The sequence below is a fragment of the Lissotriton vulgaris genome, chromosome 3_1, assembly GCF_964263255.1.
Source record: "Lissotriton vulgaris chromosome 3_1, aLisVul1.2, whole genome shotgun sequence".
NCBI lineage: Eukaryota > Metazoa > Chordata > Amphibia > Caudata > Salamandridae > Lissotriton > Lissotriton vulgaris.
Window position 1 is genome coordinate 1,837,755,569 of NC_141689.1, and position 16,022 is coordinate 1,837,771,590.

The window sequence follows — 16,022 nt, forward strand, 5'->3', positions numbered from 1 at the left end:
AAGAACAAGTTACTTACCTTCGGTAACGCTTTTTCTGGTAGATACTATATCTGCCTGTGGATTCCTCACCTTGTGAATATCCCCCTTGCGTCAGCAACGTTCGGAAATTTTCTTCGTAGCACGCCGTCGTGGGCGACGTCACAGGAGCACGGCATCGCGCGCGACTCCGTCTGACGTCACCGACCCCATAATAGGCCCACGCCGGCGTGATGACGTCAGTTCCCTTTTTTCCGCGTCTCCGACGCTAACTGTATCTTTCTAACTAATATTTGTCACTGTTTTCTCTCTTGCGACTTTGTTCCTCTCTGGAGATGTCGTCGAGGAAAACAGGCTTTAAGCCATGTAGGTCTTGTGTCCGCATGATGTCTATCACGGACCCGCATAAGGATTGTTTGTGGTGTCTTGGATCAGGCCACGACGTCAAGAACTGCGAGTCCTGTTTCAAGATGAATCCGAAGGCGCTTCGGGAGCGTGAAGCAAAGTTGCTCTTGGCGAAGGTGAAAAAGGACTCTGGGCGGCTTTCGAGATCTACGTCACGGAGATCGAAGTCGAAGCAGAGGTCTCGGTCGAGGTCGAGATCGGCGTCGAGGTCCAGAGCAGGTTCGAGGTCTGGTGACGACTCGAGGTCCAAGGCGAAGTCGAAGTCCAGGGAAAGATCTAGGTCTAGATCTAAGTCGGCTTCCGGGCATGCTTCGAGCTCTTCGAGGAGAAAACATAAGAGGAGGAAGCACAGCTCGAGACATCATTCGGGGAAGGATTCCTCTGACTCGAAGAGAAAGTCTCACAAGCACCGTAAGGACTTTGTCTCTCCTTCACCTGCTTTGTCAAGAGTGGGTTCTCCGGCGCCGGAGCCGGAGCCGGACCCGGAGCCGGTTTCCTCGGAGCATGAAGAAGAGGAGGTGACCCAAGAACCGGCTTCGGCGGAGACTCCTGTGAATCCAGAAGGTCAGGGTGAGGATGTGTCGGGTCGGCCTCCATTGCAACATCCGGTAGGTCCGTACCCTTCCTTCCCTGGTCCTGGGCAGGATCCCTCGCATTTTCTCAATGCGATGTTTGGAGTGTATTCTAGGGCGATGTACCCCGCTGGAGCGCCTGGTGGCCCCATGGGTCCGTTATCGTACAACCTGGGTATTCCTCAGTCGTATGCCCCTGCTCCATTTATGCCTTTCATGCCGGCGCCTATTTCACCTTGGCTCGGTACGGCTCCACCGAGGTCCACGACTCCGCGTGCGGCTTCGCCGACTCCGGATCGACCTCGCAGTCGAGATCGAGGTGCCACTCCTGTTCTTGACTCTCGTCCTTCTGCTTCGGTTCCTCGAGCGACGTCGGAACCGGCTCCGTCGGAGTCGTTACCGGATCCGTCGACTTCGATTCGAATGGAGTGGTCGAGGCGAAGAGCTCAGCGTCTCCTCGAGCAAAAGGATGATGAGAGTTCAGATGTGGAGGAAGGCGAGCTTCCTGATCATGGTGATGACTTCGAAGAGCTTCGGGATGCTAGTGGTCTGGAACTCTCTCCCGAGTGGGGTCTGCCTTCGACTTCTGATGCACCATCAAGGGACGTGGCTCCTTATCACGTGGTTATTAGGAAGGCTGCTGAGCTTCTTAACTTAAAGCTGCCTATGGTGGAGTACAAGCCCAACATTCTCACGGAAGTCCTGCATTCTCCATCCTCTATTGTGGAGCCAACTTTGCCGTTTACTGATGCCTTGTCAGATCCAATTAGGGAAATTTGGAAGAGGCCGTTGTCTGCTCCTGCAGTCTCAAGGGTTATTGCAAGGCGCTATAGGGTGGCTCCTGATGACCCTGCATTTCTTTCAACGCATCCGTCTCCGGAAAGTCTTGTGGTTCAGGCGGCTTCTTCTAATAGGGCGGCAGGCTCCTTCCCTCAAGTGCCTGCTGACAAAGAGTCTAAAAAAGTGGATCAGGCTGCGAAGAAGACTTTCTCTTCTGGGAGCATGGCTCTAAAGTCGTCAAATGCCACTTGCCTTCTGGGTAGATATGTGCACGCGCTGATGGACTCAGTGAAGCAGCTGTCACCAAAACTTCCTGAGGAGGATAGAAAGAACTTTAATGAAGTCATCTCTGACACTCAGGCTGCGGCCCGCATGGTCATCCAAAGCGGCATGGACACTGTGGATTCAGTTGCCAGAATTATGGGCTCATCCATTGCAACTAGGAGAGCCGCATGGTTAAAGTCATCTGACTTCTCAGCGGATGTACAATCTACTTTGTTGGACTTACCCTTTGAAGGATCTGGCCTTTTTGGTAAGAAGGCAGATGTGGCCTTGGAAAGGTTTAAAGACAGCCGTGCCACTGCGAGATCGTTGGGTCTGCAGATGAGAGGGTCTGCAGCCAGAAAATTCAAGGGTTTTGGAAAATCTTCCTTTCGTCCCTTCAAGCAGGGCCAACAACAGCAGCAGCAGCAGAACCCTCTATACAAGTCCTATAGAGGTAGACAGAGGGGTCGTGGTCGTGGACGTCAAGTCTCCTCTTCCTCCACTTCCTCCAATAATGCCCAACCCCCACCCCCACCCGCATCAGCAAAGCAGCCCTAGATCCACCATTCTGGATCATGTAGGGCCAGTAGGGGGTCGGCTTACTCACTTTCTACGAGATTGGGAATCGGTTACATCAGATCTTTGGGTTCTCAATCTCGTAGAGAATGGGTATGCACTTCCTTTTCAGGAGTTCCCTCCCAATTACCCTCCTTGCCAAGGTTATTGCTCGGAGGACCACCTGCTTCTCCTGCAGGAGGAAGTCCTGGCTCTGTTTCGAAAGGGAGCGATAGAGGTGGTTCCAGAGCAGGAGAGGGGTCAAGGGTGCTACTCCCGGTATTTCTTGATTCCCAAGAAGGATGGCAGGCTTCGGCCTATCCTGGATCTCAGGATTTTGAACCTCTATCTCAAACAGGAGAAGTTCAAAATGCTCACCCTTGCTCAGGTTCTTCTGGCGCTGATGGAAGAAGACTGGATGGTGTCGATCGACTTGCAGGATGCGTATTTTCACATCCCAATCCTGAAGACGCACAGGAAGTATCTCCGTTTTACGGTGGGGTCGCAGCACTATCAGTTTGCGGTCCTCCCGTTTGGACTTACTACTGCGCCTCGAGTTTTCACCAAGGTGATGGCAGTGGTGGCGGCGCATCTCAGGAGGTCAGGGATTCCTGTATTCCCTTATCTAGACGACTGGCTGATCAAAGCAGAGTCGCCGGAGATGGTGCTCCATCATCTGCAGGAGACAACTCAGTTGTTACACAGGTTGGGTTTTTCGATAAACGTACCCAAATCTCACCTGGTGCCCTCCCAGCGCAACCTGTTCATAGGTGCAGTACTGGACACGTCTGTATGTCGTGCATTCCCTCCACCTCAAAGGATTCGCGACATACAGGAAATGATTCCTTTGTTTTACCCTGGAGCGGTCGTTCCAGTCCTGAAGGTCCTTCGTCTGCTCGGTCTGATGGCTTCTTGCATTCTGTTGGTCAGTCATGCACGCTGGCACATGAGGGCGCTCCAGTGGTGCCTCCGCAGGCAGTGGTATCAGCACAACGGAGATCTCAGGGAGTCTGTGAGGATCTCCAGAGAAACTGCAGCGGACCTGTCCTGGTGGGGCGTGGAAGGCAATCTGTCACAGGGAAAGCCTTTTCAGCTACCTCCATCAGTGGCCACAGTGATATCGGATGCATCCACTCTCGGGTGGGGTGCTCATCTGGGAGACCTGGAGATCAAGGGTCTTTGGTCTCCGGAAGAAAGGTTGTTTCACATCAACCTTCTGGAATTGAGGGCGATACGTTTGGCGCTCAAGGCCTTCCTCCCTTCCCTTCGCGGTCGTTCGGTCCAGGTCCTAACGGACAACACGACTGCGATGTGGTACATCAACAAGCAGGGAGGAGTAGGGTCGCAGTGTCTCTGCAGAGAGGCTCTGCGTCTCTGGTCCTGGGTTCAGGACCATCAGATTTGTCTGGTGGCAAATCATCTGGCCGGGGTTCTGAACGTGCGTGCGGACAGTCTCAGTCGGCAGTTTTCTGCCGACCACGAGTGGAGGCTTCACCCGGAGGTTGTTCTCAACATCTTTCGGATGTGGGGGACTCCTCGGGTGGATCTTTTCGCCACTCGCGAGAATGCTCACTGCCCTTCATTCTGCAGTCTCCAGTATCCGATGCAAGGAGCTTTGGGGGACGCGTTTCAGTTGAGTTGGGGAGATCGACTCCTTTACGCGTTTCCCCCCATACCTTTGATTCCTCGGGTTCTGAGGAAGATTCGTCAAGACCGGGCCCAAGTCATTTTGGTCGCCCCGGATTGGCCGAGAAGGGTGTGGTATTCGGACCTACTCCACCTATCCTCTCACCAGCCGCTCCGTCTCCCTCACAGGGCAGACCTCCTCTCTCAGTTGGAGGGGCAGGTTCTACACCCCCACCTCCAGACATTACACCTTCATGCCTGGAGATTGAACGGGGCAACTTGAGTTCTTTTTCTCTCCCGCACGAGGTGGTGGATGTCATTCTCTCTGCCAGGCGTGACACCACTAAGTCCATTTACTCCTATAGGTGGACAAAATTTGTTTCTTGGTGCAGGGAGAGGGATATTGACCCTTTGAGGGCTCATTTGTCTAATATTTTACAGTTTGCCCTTTATCTGGCGCGGCAAGGTTTGGCTGTGTCCACGGTCAAGGGCTATCTTTCGGCCTTATCGGCGTTTCTTTGTTTGCCGGATCAGCCTTCTCTCTTTAAGTCTCTACGAAGAAAATTTCCGAACGTTGCTGACGCAAGGGGGATATTCACAAGGTGAGGAATCCACACGGCAGATGTATCTATCAGAATTTCCATTTTTGTGCCGCTAAATTTGCTAATCCATGCCGCTATATCCTGGGGGGTCTGACTCAATCACCTTCAACCTAAGGGTTTGTCAAAGTTCTTGGTGGTGAAAAGAGCGCATAGAATCCCTGGAGGTCGGCCGAAACCTGGGGCAGCTCCACGCCCGCTGTTGGCTACGTTTTTAAACTTCAGAGACAGAGATGTTATATTGCAGACCGCTAGAGTGGCCCTCCCACTCAGATTTGAAAACTCAGAGATCTCTTTCTTTCCTGACTTTACCATAAATGTTCAAAAACAGCGTTGATCATTCCTTGAGGTAAAGAAAAAACTCCGGGACAAAAGGATCAAGTATGCCATGCTATTCCGAGGCCAGCTTTGTGTAGAGGCGGAGGGCAAGCCTGGTTCTTTGATCACCCCGAAGCGGCGGCGGACTGGCTGGAGAGGGGCAAGAGAACACAATGCTCGCTGAGGGGTGGTTTTGAGCTCGTCAACAGTCAGAACTGTCCGAGAGACGTAAGGCAAAATGGTCTCGCTCCGTGCACCCAATTGCATAGACTACAAGAACTCGCAGCGATCTACTGAACCCAAAGGGCAATTAATGGTTTGGTTAAAAGTGGTACTATTCATGCGTTTCCTATTTGTTATTGCTTGGCCCACCTACGAAATCTACAGAGCAACACCGATCGGGGATGGGTCGGGGTGGCGGGGCTTTGGGCAGTTTTAGGCCCGTAGTGAAGGTGAGCAGGGAGGGGGTAGTTTGGTTGAGATCGGGTTAATTCAGTTCTTTTCAGGGAGGGCGACTTCTACTACTAGCTGACAAGAGAGTGGATGCGATGTTTACAGCCACATTAATGAACACACACACTGGTACAAAAGCTTTAGGTTCCTAAGTTGGAATGTCAACGGGCTGGGGGACAAGGTGAAACGTAGCATTGTTTTGCAATATATCAAACGACATGCACTGGATGTCGTACTCCTTCAGGAATCACACCTGGTGGGCAACTCATGCAAAGCAATGAATCGATGGGGCTACAGACTAGTCGCACACTCTGGTTTCACCACGGGTTCTAGTGGGGTGGGAATCATGATTAAAAAGTATTTTTCATTATCCATACAACAATACTGGGCTGACGAGATGGGCAGATATGTAGCGGTCTCCGGGCAGTGGGAGGGGAAACCACTCTCACTACTGGCTGTATATGTCCCATGGGACTACAGGGCCTTTAAAGACCTAGGCTGTCCCTCCCGGAAGGCTACCTAGTCATGGGTGGAGACCTTCACGCAGTGGTATCGGGCTTCTTTGACCGCCATCACCAGCGTGCTATAGGCCCATCACACAGATGGCTCTCGGACTTCCTAGAAGCACTGGGTTTGCAGACGCTTGGAGAGTGCACCACCCTGAAAGCATCCAACACACCTTCCACTCAGACGCACATAATAGTCTATCCTGTATCAATTATCTCCTTGTTCCAGCAGCCCAAATAGGTAACATTCAGGAAATTAAACACATGGTGCGGGGTATCTCCGACCAATCCCCCTTATAGATGGAGCTAATCCTTGGGGAGGCAAGGGTGGGAAGAATAGCACTAATCAATCCCTGGTACCTTCGAAACCCTGGTACCTTCGAAACCCAGTCAAAAATGCACTGTTTCAAGCTATTGATAATTATTTAATGGAAAATAAAGACTCAGTGCGATCAGCCCAGACCTTGTGGGAAGCCTTCAAAACAGTAATAATGGGGCAGGAGCTTTCGCTGATTGCAGGTGTGCGAAAAGAAAACTAGAAAGATTGAGTTTGTTTGCAGAATGAGATCCTCCTGCTTGAGGAGGAGAAAGAGGGAGCGGTGACTCACAAGAGACTACATGCTCTAAAACTTGAAAGAGAAGAGTACAAATATATAGCCACAGACATGGCCAAGAAGTTAGGCAGAGACAAGGATGGGCCACTGTATGACTTGGCAGACAAAGTTGGTAAGCTGCAGGCATGGTTAGAAAAGAATGAGATGTCGAGTAGACTGGTACCTGAATTATCAGAAGAGTTGGGAGGGACAGTAACGGATCCTCAAGAAATAGCCAGTGAGTATGCTGAGCACTATCCCTCTATCTACCAGACGAGCTCCACACTAACGGAGGACTCCCCCCTAGCTCTCCTCGCCGATATTCAGCTCCCCACACTATCCACAGGTGAAAAAGATGAGCTACATAGTGACTTTACCAATGACGAAATTGCCCAGGCAATTAGAAACCTGCAGTCGGGCAAGGCCCTCGGCCCTAACGGCCTACCCATTGAGTTGTATAAGTTGAAGCCAGATGCAGTTGCCCCACACCTGCGGGCCATGCTTAAGGAGAGCCGAGAGATCAGAATGCTTCCGCACGACCAAAGAGTAACATTGGTTACAATCCACACAGAGGGTAAACACAGACACAGATGTGCATCATAAAGGACTATTTCTTTACTAAACACAGAGCATAAAATACTAGCTAAACTACTGGTGACTCGCCTGACCCAAGTGATAAATGCTTTGGTACATCCTGACCAATCAGGCTTTATGCCTCAACGAAACACCGCACTAAACTTAGAGATTGCATGGGGTTCTGGGACGACAGGGCACGATCCAGGAAACCGTGGTGGTGGTCTCGTTAGACGCCACAATGGCATTCAACACCATTGAGTGGCCATACTTGTTTGCAATTTTGGCAAAGATGGGATTTGGACCAAACTTTATTGGTTGGATACGTCTCCTAAACACAGAGCCCTTGGCACAAGTTGTAGTCCACAACAAAAAGTCAGTGGTGTTTGAGTTGGCCCGTGGTACTCGCCAGGGCTGTCCATTGCCCCCTTTGCTCTCATGCTGGAGCCGTTGGCAGCATGGATCCACAGAGATCCAATAATCCGCAGACGGAAGTGGTCTCACACATGGGAAGATCGCATATCTCTCTATGCAAATAATATCCTGTTGCACCTTGCGTCCCAAAAGGCATCGCTGCATAGAGTGCGTAACATATTCACAAACTTCGGTAAATATTCAGGGTATACAATCAACTGGAGTAAGTCTGTGCTCTATGTCCTCAGTTGAGAGCTCCCCGCTCAGCCTTGGGGATGTCCTGTTCAAGTGGTAAGGGAGGGCTTCCAATACCTGGGTATTTAAATCACGTCCGCCCCAGCAGAGACTGAAGCGGGATCTGGCCAGATGGAAGGCGCTCCCCACTCTCCTTGTTGGGCTGAGCAGCGCTGTTCAAAATGATGTGGCTACCACGGTTCCTCTATGTGCTCCAAAATTTCCCAGATCCAGTCCCGGCGTGGTATTTTAAAGATATTGAAGGACTCCAGATGGAGTTGCTCTGGGATGGACGACCCCGCATAGCTTTGCAAAAACGAACTCTGAGTTGGTATGATAGAGGGATCGCGATATTAAAAAATACTATTGGGCGGCTCATCTGACTACAATTGATCATTGTACATACCGCAGCTGGGATGACCCAGGTTATAGAATGGGCAAACGGCTACTGCCAGGTGGTACTTATAATACGGCCTTGTATGCCAGGCCCCAAAAATGGCCCCTCACGGGACCAACCAAACACTCTGTACAGATATGGCATGCTGCCAATCGAAGCTTGGGGTGGGACCAGAAACTCACTCAGGCTACTCCTCTGTGGGACTCGGAACAATTGGGTACCCTGAGGACCACGAAGGGGTGTGACAAGTGGGATCTGATCAGGATCATAAAGATTGGAGACCTGTGCAAAAAGGGTGAGGTCATCATGTTTACATATTTGCAACAGGAACACGAGCTGGCCGTTACAGAACATTTTCGGTACTTACAGGTGAAGCATGAGCTAACATGTCTTCCAAAGGGTGACTCCCCCCCAGAGTCCTCGCCGTTGGAGGACAGACTGATTGAGGACTATTTACCAATGAAAGCAATATCCCTGACTTATAACAAGTTGGTTAACAACACCCTGGATCTCCTCAAACTGGTCCGAGACCTCTGGGAGAGTGACGGGCTGGAGCTCGATGATGAGGAATGGCAGGAAGCAGTGACCTTTCCCCATGAGATTGCAGTCTCTTCCAGATTGCGGCTGGTACAACTCAAGATCCTTCACAAAGTATATATCACGGGCCTCAGCTCATCAGAATGGGTAAAGCAGAGGAGGGACTGTGCAAAAGGCAGTGGGGCCTTGCAGGTTCATTCATGCATAATATGTGGTAATGTGTGCATATTCAGAGTTACTGGAAGGGAGTCCATTATTGCATTGGTGAGGTCCTTGGGTTACGTATTGGACTCGAAGCCAAAAGATGTCACCTAAATGTGTGGGAACCCACCAACTTAAACAATAAGGACAAAATATGGGTCACTCAGGGTCTGATGGTAGCCAAATGAAACATAGCTCAACTGTGGGGTTCCGGGTATCGCCCAGGGTGGAGGTCTGGAGAGACGATATGGACTGGTGTATGACTACAGAAAGAACTGTATACGTAGCACGTGGGTGCCCTCGAAAATGGTCTTCTATATGGAGCAAATGGAATGCATATAGTGGCAATATTTATATGCCAACATGTACCCACTTCTCTTGAAGAACCTGTGACGCCTTAGATGTGGTAAATCAACACTCATGGTATGTAGTATATGATGAAACGGTCTATGTATGGATATTTGATTTTGGCATCATCTCTTACATTTGTGTTTAAACAAATGTCGACACTATTGTTCAATAAAAAGAAATAAAGAAAAATATTACTGCATTTCTGAAAAAAACGTAAACATTTTAAAGAGACACAATTACAAATGATTATATTTATGCAAAAACATGTTCAATGAATTTGGACTTACAAGTCTTAACAGCCAGGCAAGCACAAAACTTGCAGTTGAGTAATGAGTGCCATAATGAAACTTTGGCACTTGGTCGTCCTCCCACGTTTCGTACCGCTCTGCAAAGAAGGCTGCTCTCTTTGGGTTTAAAGCTCCAACAGGCTGAGGAAAAATATGACAAGCAATGCATGAAACATATATCAAGTATTCATGCCATTTTCTGCAACTAAACCCACTGCCATACAATATAACGTGATGGACATCCGGATCTGAGGCCTACGTCTAGGTGGATAAGGTCACACTTGGTTACAGCCCACTGAAATCAATTTGACGTCCAAGAATACATCAACCTAAAGGCTCCAGAAACTATGGCAGACGATTGAGTAAAGGATCCTTTTTGCGCAATGAAGCTGTATCACTTCTAGATTTACATTTAAAACAAACACGGAGTTAACTTAACGTCTGTGCATGTCAGCATGCGCCAGTAATCAAGCACTGCAAGATTTATACTAGCTCCTGCTGGACTGCTGGACCGGTGCATAACTCTCCTGACCTCCACTTTTACACCAACAAACTGGCCAGTAAACATTCACTTGTATAAAATAGTCAACAACGTCTTTGCTGTGTAGCAGCTAAGCAGTTTTATCACAACACAACGAGGCGGTACAATATGCACTATCGCTTTAAGCTGATATTGACAGCAGAAACAAGAAATGATGACATAACGGTATGTCGTCACTGCTATTATAAAACACCCCATCCAACAGCAAACGCCGTTTCTTATTACTGCTCCTGGCAACAGACACGTACTCGGTGCGGGTTTGTTCAATCTCTTCTTTTCCATTATTCTACCCGTTTTCTTCAAGAAACCCCTTTCCTTGCATCCTTCTATCTAGACGTTTCCATTTATACTTTTTATGTTAAACCTTCTTCCTCTTCATGCATCTTTGTATTAAAAAATGTTTTATTTGCCCCCTTTGTGGTCTTATCTCCTTGGGCAGAGTGCTTCACATTTTGATTCTATATCACCACAGAAACCCTGTAACTTGCGAGAGTGGTGAGGGTGTACTGTGGCGCAGTGTTGAGACTTTCTTTCCTTCTCCAAGCCAGACTCCGATTGTATCCGTCAGGGGCCCCATTCTACATAACCTAATTTTTTGGGCACTTTCTACCAGAAAAAAGGACTGCTCAACCTAGTAATTTTATTCTAGTAAGTGAAGGGACTTGATGTAGGTAAGGTTACTAAAAAAAAAGTGAGGGGACTTGATGTAGGTAAGGTTACTAAAAAAAAAGTGAAGGGACTTGATGTAGGTAGGTTACTTTAAAAAAAAATTAGGAGCAATCTATCAACAACATATACAGGAGATATATTTGTGAATGTGAAGGAGAGGGGCTTCTTTGTTGAAAATCTATCAGGCATCCCAAGTCCCTTATTTGTTAAGAAGCAAGTAGGCGCAGCTTGCTTACAAATCCTCAAACCTATAGAGTACCCCTTTTATAATGACTGAGTTATAGATACCCCATTTCTCCCAATTACTCATAGGCAGTTTAAATAATCCATTAAGGACTCTAGCACTCATATCCAGTCATCTTTGACATAGCCCAGGAGACACTAGCGTCCACCTGGAGTTTTTCTCTTTCTGGTGCTTCTCTTTCTTCCACAGCTCCAAACCTAGCCTCTCAGACCGGTAGGGGTGTTTTAAAAGTAATGAGAAAGTAAAATAGTTTTAATGATGTGTAGAAATTAACGTATGCGCTTTAATGAAAAACAACTCGCTTTCCTGAATTACATTTTTTAACAAGTCAACCATATTTACTCCTATTAGTCCTCAAATGGCTAAAGTAACACTGACTGACAAGCTGAATGGACTACAAACTCGAAATGTGCATATAATGTTTATTTCTTAATCTTTCCATGAACATTTTTTTTATAATAAATAATAGTTGCAAACATGTTTTCATATATTCCCACTGAATGTTTCTACTTATACAAAGATCACTGATAACAAATAATTAGTCTTTCAATGGGGCAGTGAAGAACAAGTTACTTACCTTAGGTAACGATGTATCTGTAGGAGACCTATGTAATAATAGATTCCTTACCTTCGGATTACCATCAGGCGTCAGACTGGGTCCGGAGAAATTGTTTCATAGCAGTACCCCTGCGCGTAGTCAGGTGGCATCGCTCGACACTGCGTTTGTTATCGTGGTCGACGGGATGACGTCATGGTGTCTACTTAGATGCCGCCCCTGCATGCTGACGTCAGTTCTGACACTACTTTCCACGCCAGAAGCACAGAGCCATGCAAGACACTGACCACTGGTGCACACAAATAGGACCCTGAAAGGGAGTCCCCATCCCTAGTGCGGCAGTAAGGAATCTATAACTAAATATGTTTCCTCCAGATACATTTGAAACAGACCATAGTGATAGATTCCTAACCTTAGAAATAAATACCCCAGCAATGCAAACCCCAGTGATGGGTCTGCAGACTAAGTTGACACCAGGAAGTCCTGTACAACAGAACAGATGAAAAAGTTGTCTCTCCGGTCTTGGCTGTCCAGGCAGTAATGCTTTGTGAATGTGTGCAAGGATTCCCATGTGGCCGCCTGGCAGATGTCAACCAACGGAACCCAGGGCAGTAGAGGCTAACGTCGCCTTAGTAGAGTGGGCACGTAGTCCTACCGGAGGTTCATTTTTTGCCAAAGAATAGCAGATCTTAATGGATAAGATAACCCGTCGAGAGATGGTACGTTTGTGCACTGCTCAGCCTTTCTTGGTGCCCACATAACCCATGAAGAGTTGATCGTCCACCGGGAAATCTTTAGTGCGGTCAAAGTAGAAGGAAAGCGCATGTTTTGGGTCCAAACGGTGGAGTCTCTCCTCCTCTTTGGAAGGGTGTGGAGGCTGGAAGAAGGTGGGCAATGTGATGGTCTGGCCTATGTTGAAAGAGGTAACCACTTTGGGCAGGAAAGAAGGCCTAGTACGAAGGACCACTTTGTCTGGATGAACAGCAAGAACAGGAGGTTTGGAAGAAAGAGTCTGAAGCTCACTCAACCTGCGAGGAGAAGTGATGGCAAGCAAGGAGTTTTCAAAGTAAGAAGACGAAGAGGATAATTAAGTAGTGGCTCAAAGGGAACACACATAAGATAAGTGAGAACAAGATTCAAGTCCCACTGGGGCATTACGAAAGGAAGAGGAGGAGGAAAGAGATGAGGAATGCTCTTCAGAAATCTGTTAACAATAGGGGACTTGAAAAGAGAAGGCTGATTAGGAAGGTGAAGAAAGACCGAAATGGCAGAAAGATTGCCTTTAAGGGAGCCCAGAGCAGAACCCTGCTGGGCCAAAGAAAGAATGAAGAGGAGAACCTCAGGAAGAGGGGCAGAAAGGGAAACCACAGCCATTACTGCGCACCATGCCACACATTTGTTCCATCTAAAGGCGTATACCATTTTAGTGGAGGGTCGCCTGGCTGCCAAGATTACGTTACAGACTTCGGGAGGAAGGTTGAAAGCTGTCAACTGCTGCTGCTCAATTTCCAAGTAAGGAGGTGGAGGCTGGACAGGATCAGGTAGAGGCCTGTCCTCTGCTGCTGTGACAGACGATCCTCCCAAAGGAGCAGTCCGATTGGAGGATCAATGGCCATGCTCAAGAGCTCGGGGCACCAGACTCTTCGCACCCAGTCAGGAGCCACAAGAATGACTTGGGCCCGGCCACGCTTGATCTTCTTCAGCACTCTTGCTAGAAGTGGTATAGGTGAAAAGGAGGCTGCAATTCCACTCGCAACGAAAGGTGTCGCCGAGCGAGCGCCACTTTGGAAACTCCAACGCGCAGAACTGCTGATCTTGCACTTTCTCTTCGGTGGCAGGTAGATCTAACCAATGCCCTCCCCACTGCTGAAAGAGACCTTGCACCACCTCAGAGTGAAGACTCCATTCATGATCCATCATGCACTGGAGGCTGAGTTAGTCCATTCTGGGGTTCAGGGAACCTGCCAGGTGTTGAACGAGGGACATGCCCTGATGTTTCAGCCATGTCCTAAGGCGGAGAGCCTTTTGACAGTGTCCATGACCCCACCCCACCCGGTTTATTGCAGTACCACATGCAAGTTGTGTTGTCCGTGAACACCTGCACTACTCTTCCTTAGACAGAAGGAAGGAATGCCTTCAGTTCAAGACAGATCGCCCAAAGTTCCAGAAGACTGATGTGGAGCCAGGACTCTGCCGAAGACAAGAGACCTCTGATCTCTGCTTCTCCCTTGTGGCCACCTCATCTCAAGAGTGATGCATCCATCACCACTGTGAACTATGGATGGTGAAGGGAGAGAGAGATTGGTCGCTGATCTATTCTTGGTTTGTGAGCCACCACTGCAACTGACTCGCAGTCCCTTCAGACATCTTGCCGACATCGGAAAGATTCCCTTGATACTGCGCCTAACGGAACTTCAGGTCCCACTGCAGAGCTCGCAAATGCCAACTGGCATGATCTACCAGCAGGATGCAGGAGGCCATGAGGCCCAGCATCCTCAGAGTCATTCTCACTGAAATCTAGGATAGAGGCTGAAATATCGGTATCATAGCCCGAATATCCCTGACTTGACCCTCGGGAGGATAAGCCCAAAACTGTGCAGTATCCAGAACTGATTCGATGAAAAGGAGCTTCTGAGAGGGAATCAGGTGAGACTTCCGCATATTGATAGTGAACCCCAGCGAATGCAGGATGTCCGCCGTAGCCTGGAGGTGGGAGATGACAGCCTGGGGCAAGCCCGCCTTCAACAGCCTGTCATCGAGATAGGGGGAAGACTGGAACTCCTGATTGGGGCAGATCAGCTGCGACCACCGCCCCTTTCGCAAACACCCGAGGGGCGCAGGTAAAGTCAAAGGGGAGCATGGTAAACTAAAAAATGTTGCCCACCATGAACAGTAGGTAACGTCGGTGGGCAGGTAAGACTAGGATGTGAAAAAAGCATCCTGCAAGTCCAAAGCTACCATCCAGTCTCTAGGGTAAAGGGCAGACATGACCTGAGCCAAGGTCAACATTTTGAACTTCACTTTAAGGAGGAAACGGTTGACGTCCCTGACAACTTAGATAGGACTCAAGCCTTTGTCCTTCTTGGGTACCAGGCAGAAGTGGGAGTAACAACTACGACCTACTTCTGGTACAGGGACTCGTTCGATAGCTCCCATGGCCAAGAGAGCCATAACTTCCTGGCGGAGAAGGGCCAAGTGATTCTCCGACATGCGAAGGAGTGTTTTTGGAATGGAGGGAGGGGTAGCCTCGAAGGAGAGGGAGTAGCTACTTCGGACTGCCTGAAAAACCCACCTGTCTCATGTTATGGATTGCCAGTGGGGGAGATAATTGCGGATTCTGCCGCCCACGGGCAACTGGTGGCCCTGAAAAGCCGGACTAGGAAGGTTTGGAGGCTGCTGCAGGGGGGTCATTGGTGGACTGGCCCGCACGCTGGCCCCCAGACCCGCGTCAATTGGTTTCACGTCCCCAGCCACACAAAGGCTGGGTAGCCTGGGCGCCCCTGTGGCTCTGGGTGGAACGTGGTGGGGCACCCCTTCCGTAGCTGCAAAAGGTAGACTGCATGGACGAGAAGTTGCTGCGAGGCCCAAGGACGTGGCCATGGCACTAGTGTCCTTGAAGCACTCAAGCGTGTTGTCTGCTTTGTTAACAAACAGGTGACGGCCATCAAAGGGCAAGTCCAAAAGTGTGGATTGGACATCTCCAGAGAAGCCAGATGTTCTTAGCCAGGTGCAGCGCCTCAGGGCTACCGAAGTGGAAACCATCCTGCCCAGAGTCTCCGCAGTATTCAGCCCACACGGATGGTGAACTGCGCTGCATCTCGACCCTCCGCAACAGCGCGGGTGAGCGTGGCCCGGGACTCCTCCGGGCACTGTGGCAGCACTGGTGCGACTCTGTTCCACACCGTGTGTGTATAACGGCCCAAGAGACATACGATGTTCACCGTTGGCAGTCCTAAGCTGGTGGAAGAAAACATCTTCTTCCCAAGATGGTCCAACTTCTTGGATTCCCTATCTGGGGGAGCAGTAGGGAATGTGCCTTTTCAGGATGAGGCTGGGACCATCAAGTTCTCAGGGATAGGATGTTGGGAGAGGAAAAGTGGGTCACCCAGGGCGGGGCAGTGGCGTTTGGCAATCATCCTGTACCAAGAGACCAGAAGGATGTCAATGAGAGCCTCCCTAAAAGGCAGCACGGGCTCCGTAGAAGCTGCTGCCGGCTGAAGCACCTCAGTCAGGAGGTTAGTCCTGACAGCCACCATACGAAGCCCGAGGCCCAAGGTTTCAGCTGCCCTACGCAATACCACAGCATAGGAAGCTCCCTCCTTCGTAGCCACGGTAGGGGGAGAAAGCATACCAAGGTCTGAAAAAGCATCC

General features: G+C 49.5%; 1 protein-coding gene across 1 annotated transcript in view; it reads right to left on the reverse strand.

Moving 5' to 3' along the window:
* Positions 1-16,022, reverse strand: part of LRBA (LPS responsive beige-like anchor protein) — a 2,444,222-nt gene that overhangs the window by 696,302 nt on the left and 1,731,898 nt on the right. Inside the window, exon 45 of the mRNA XM_086962285.1 lies at positions 9,642-9,782. Within this exon, the coding sequence (XP_086818411.1) occupies positions 9,642-9,782 (141 nt within the window). The remainder of the gene's footprint in view (positions 1-9,641; positions 9,783-16,022) is intronic.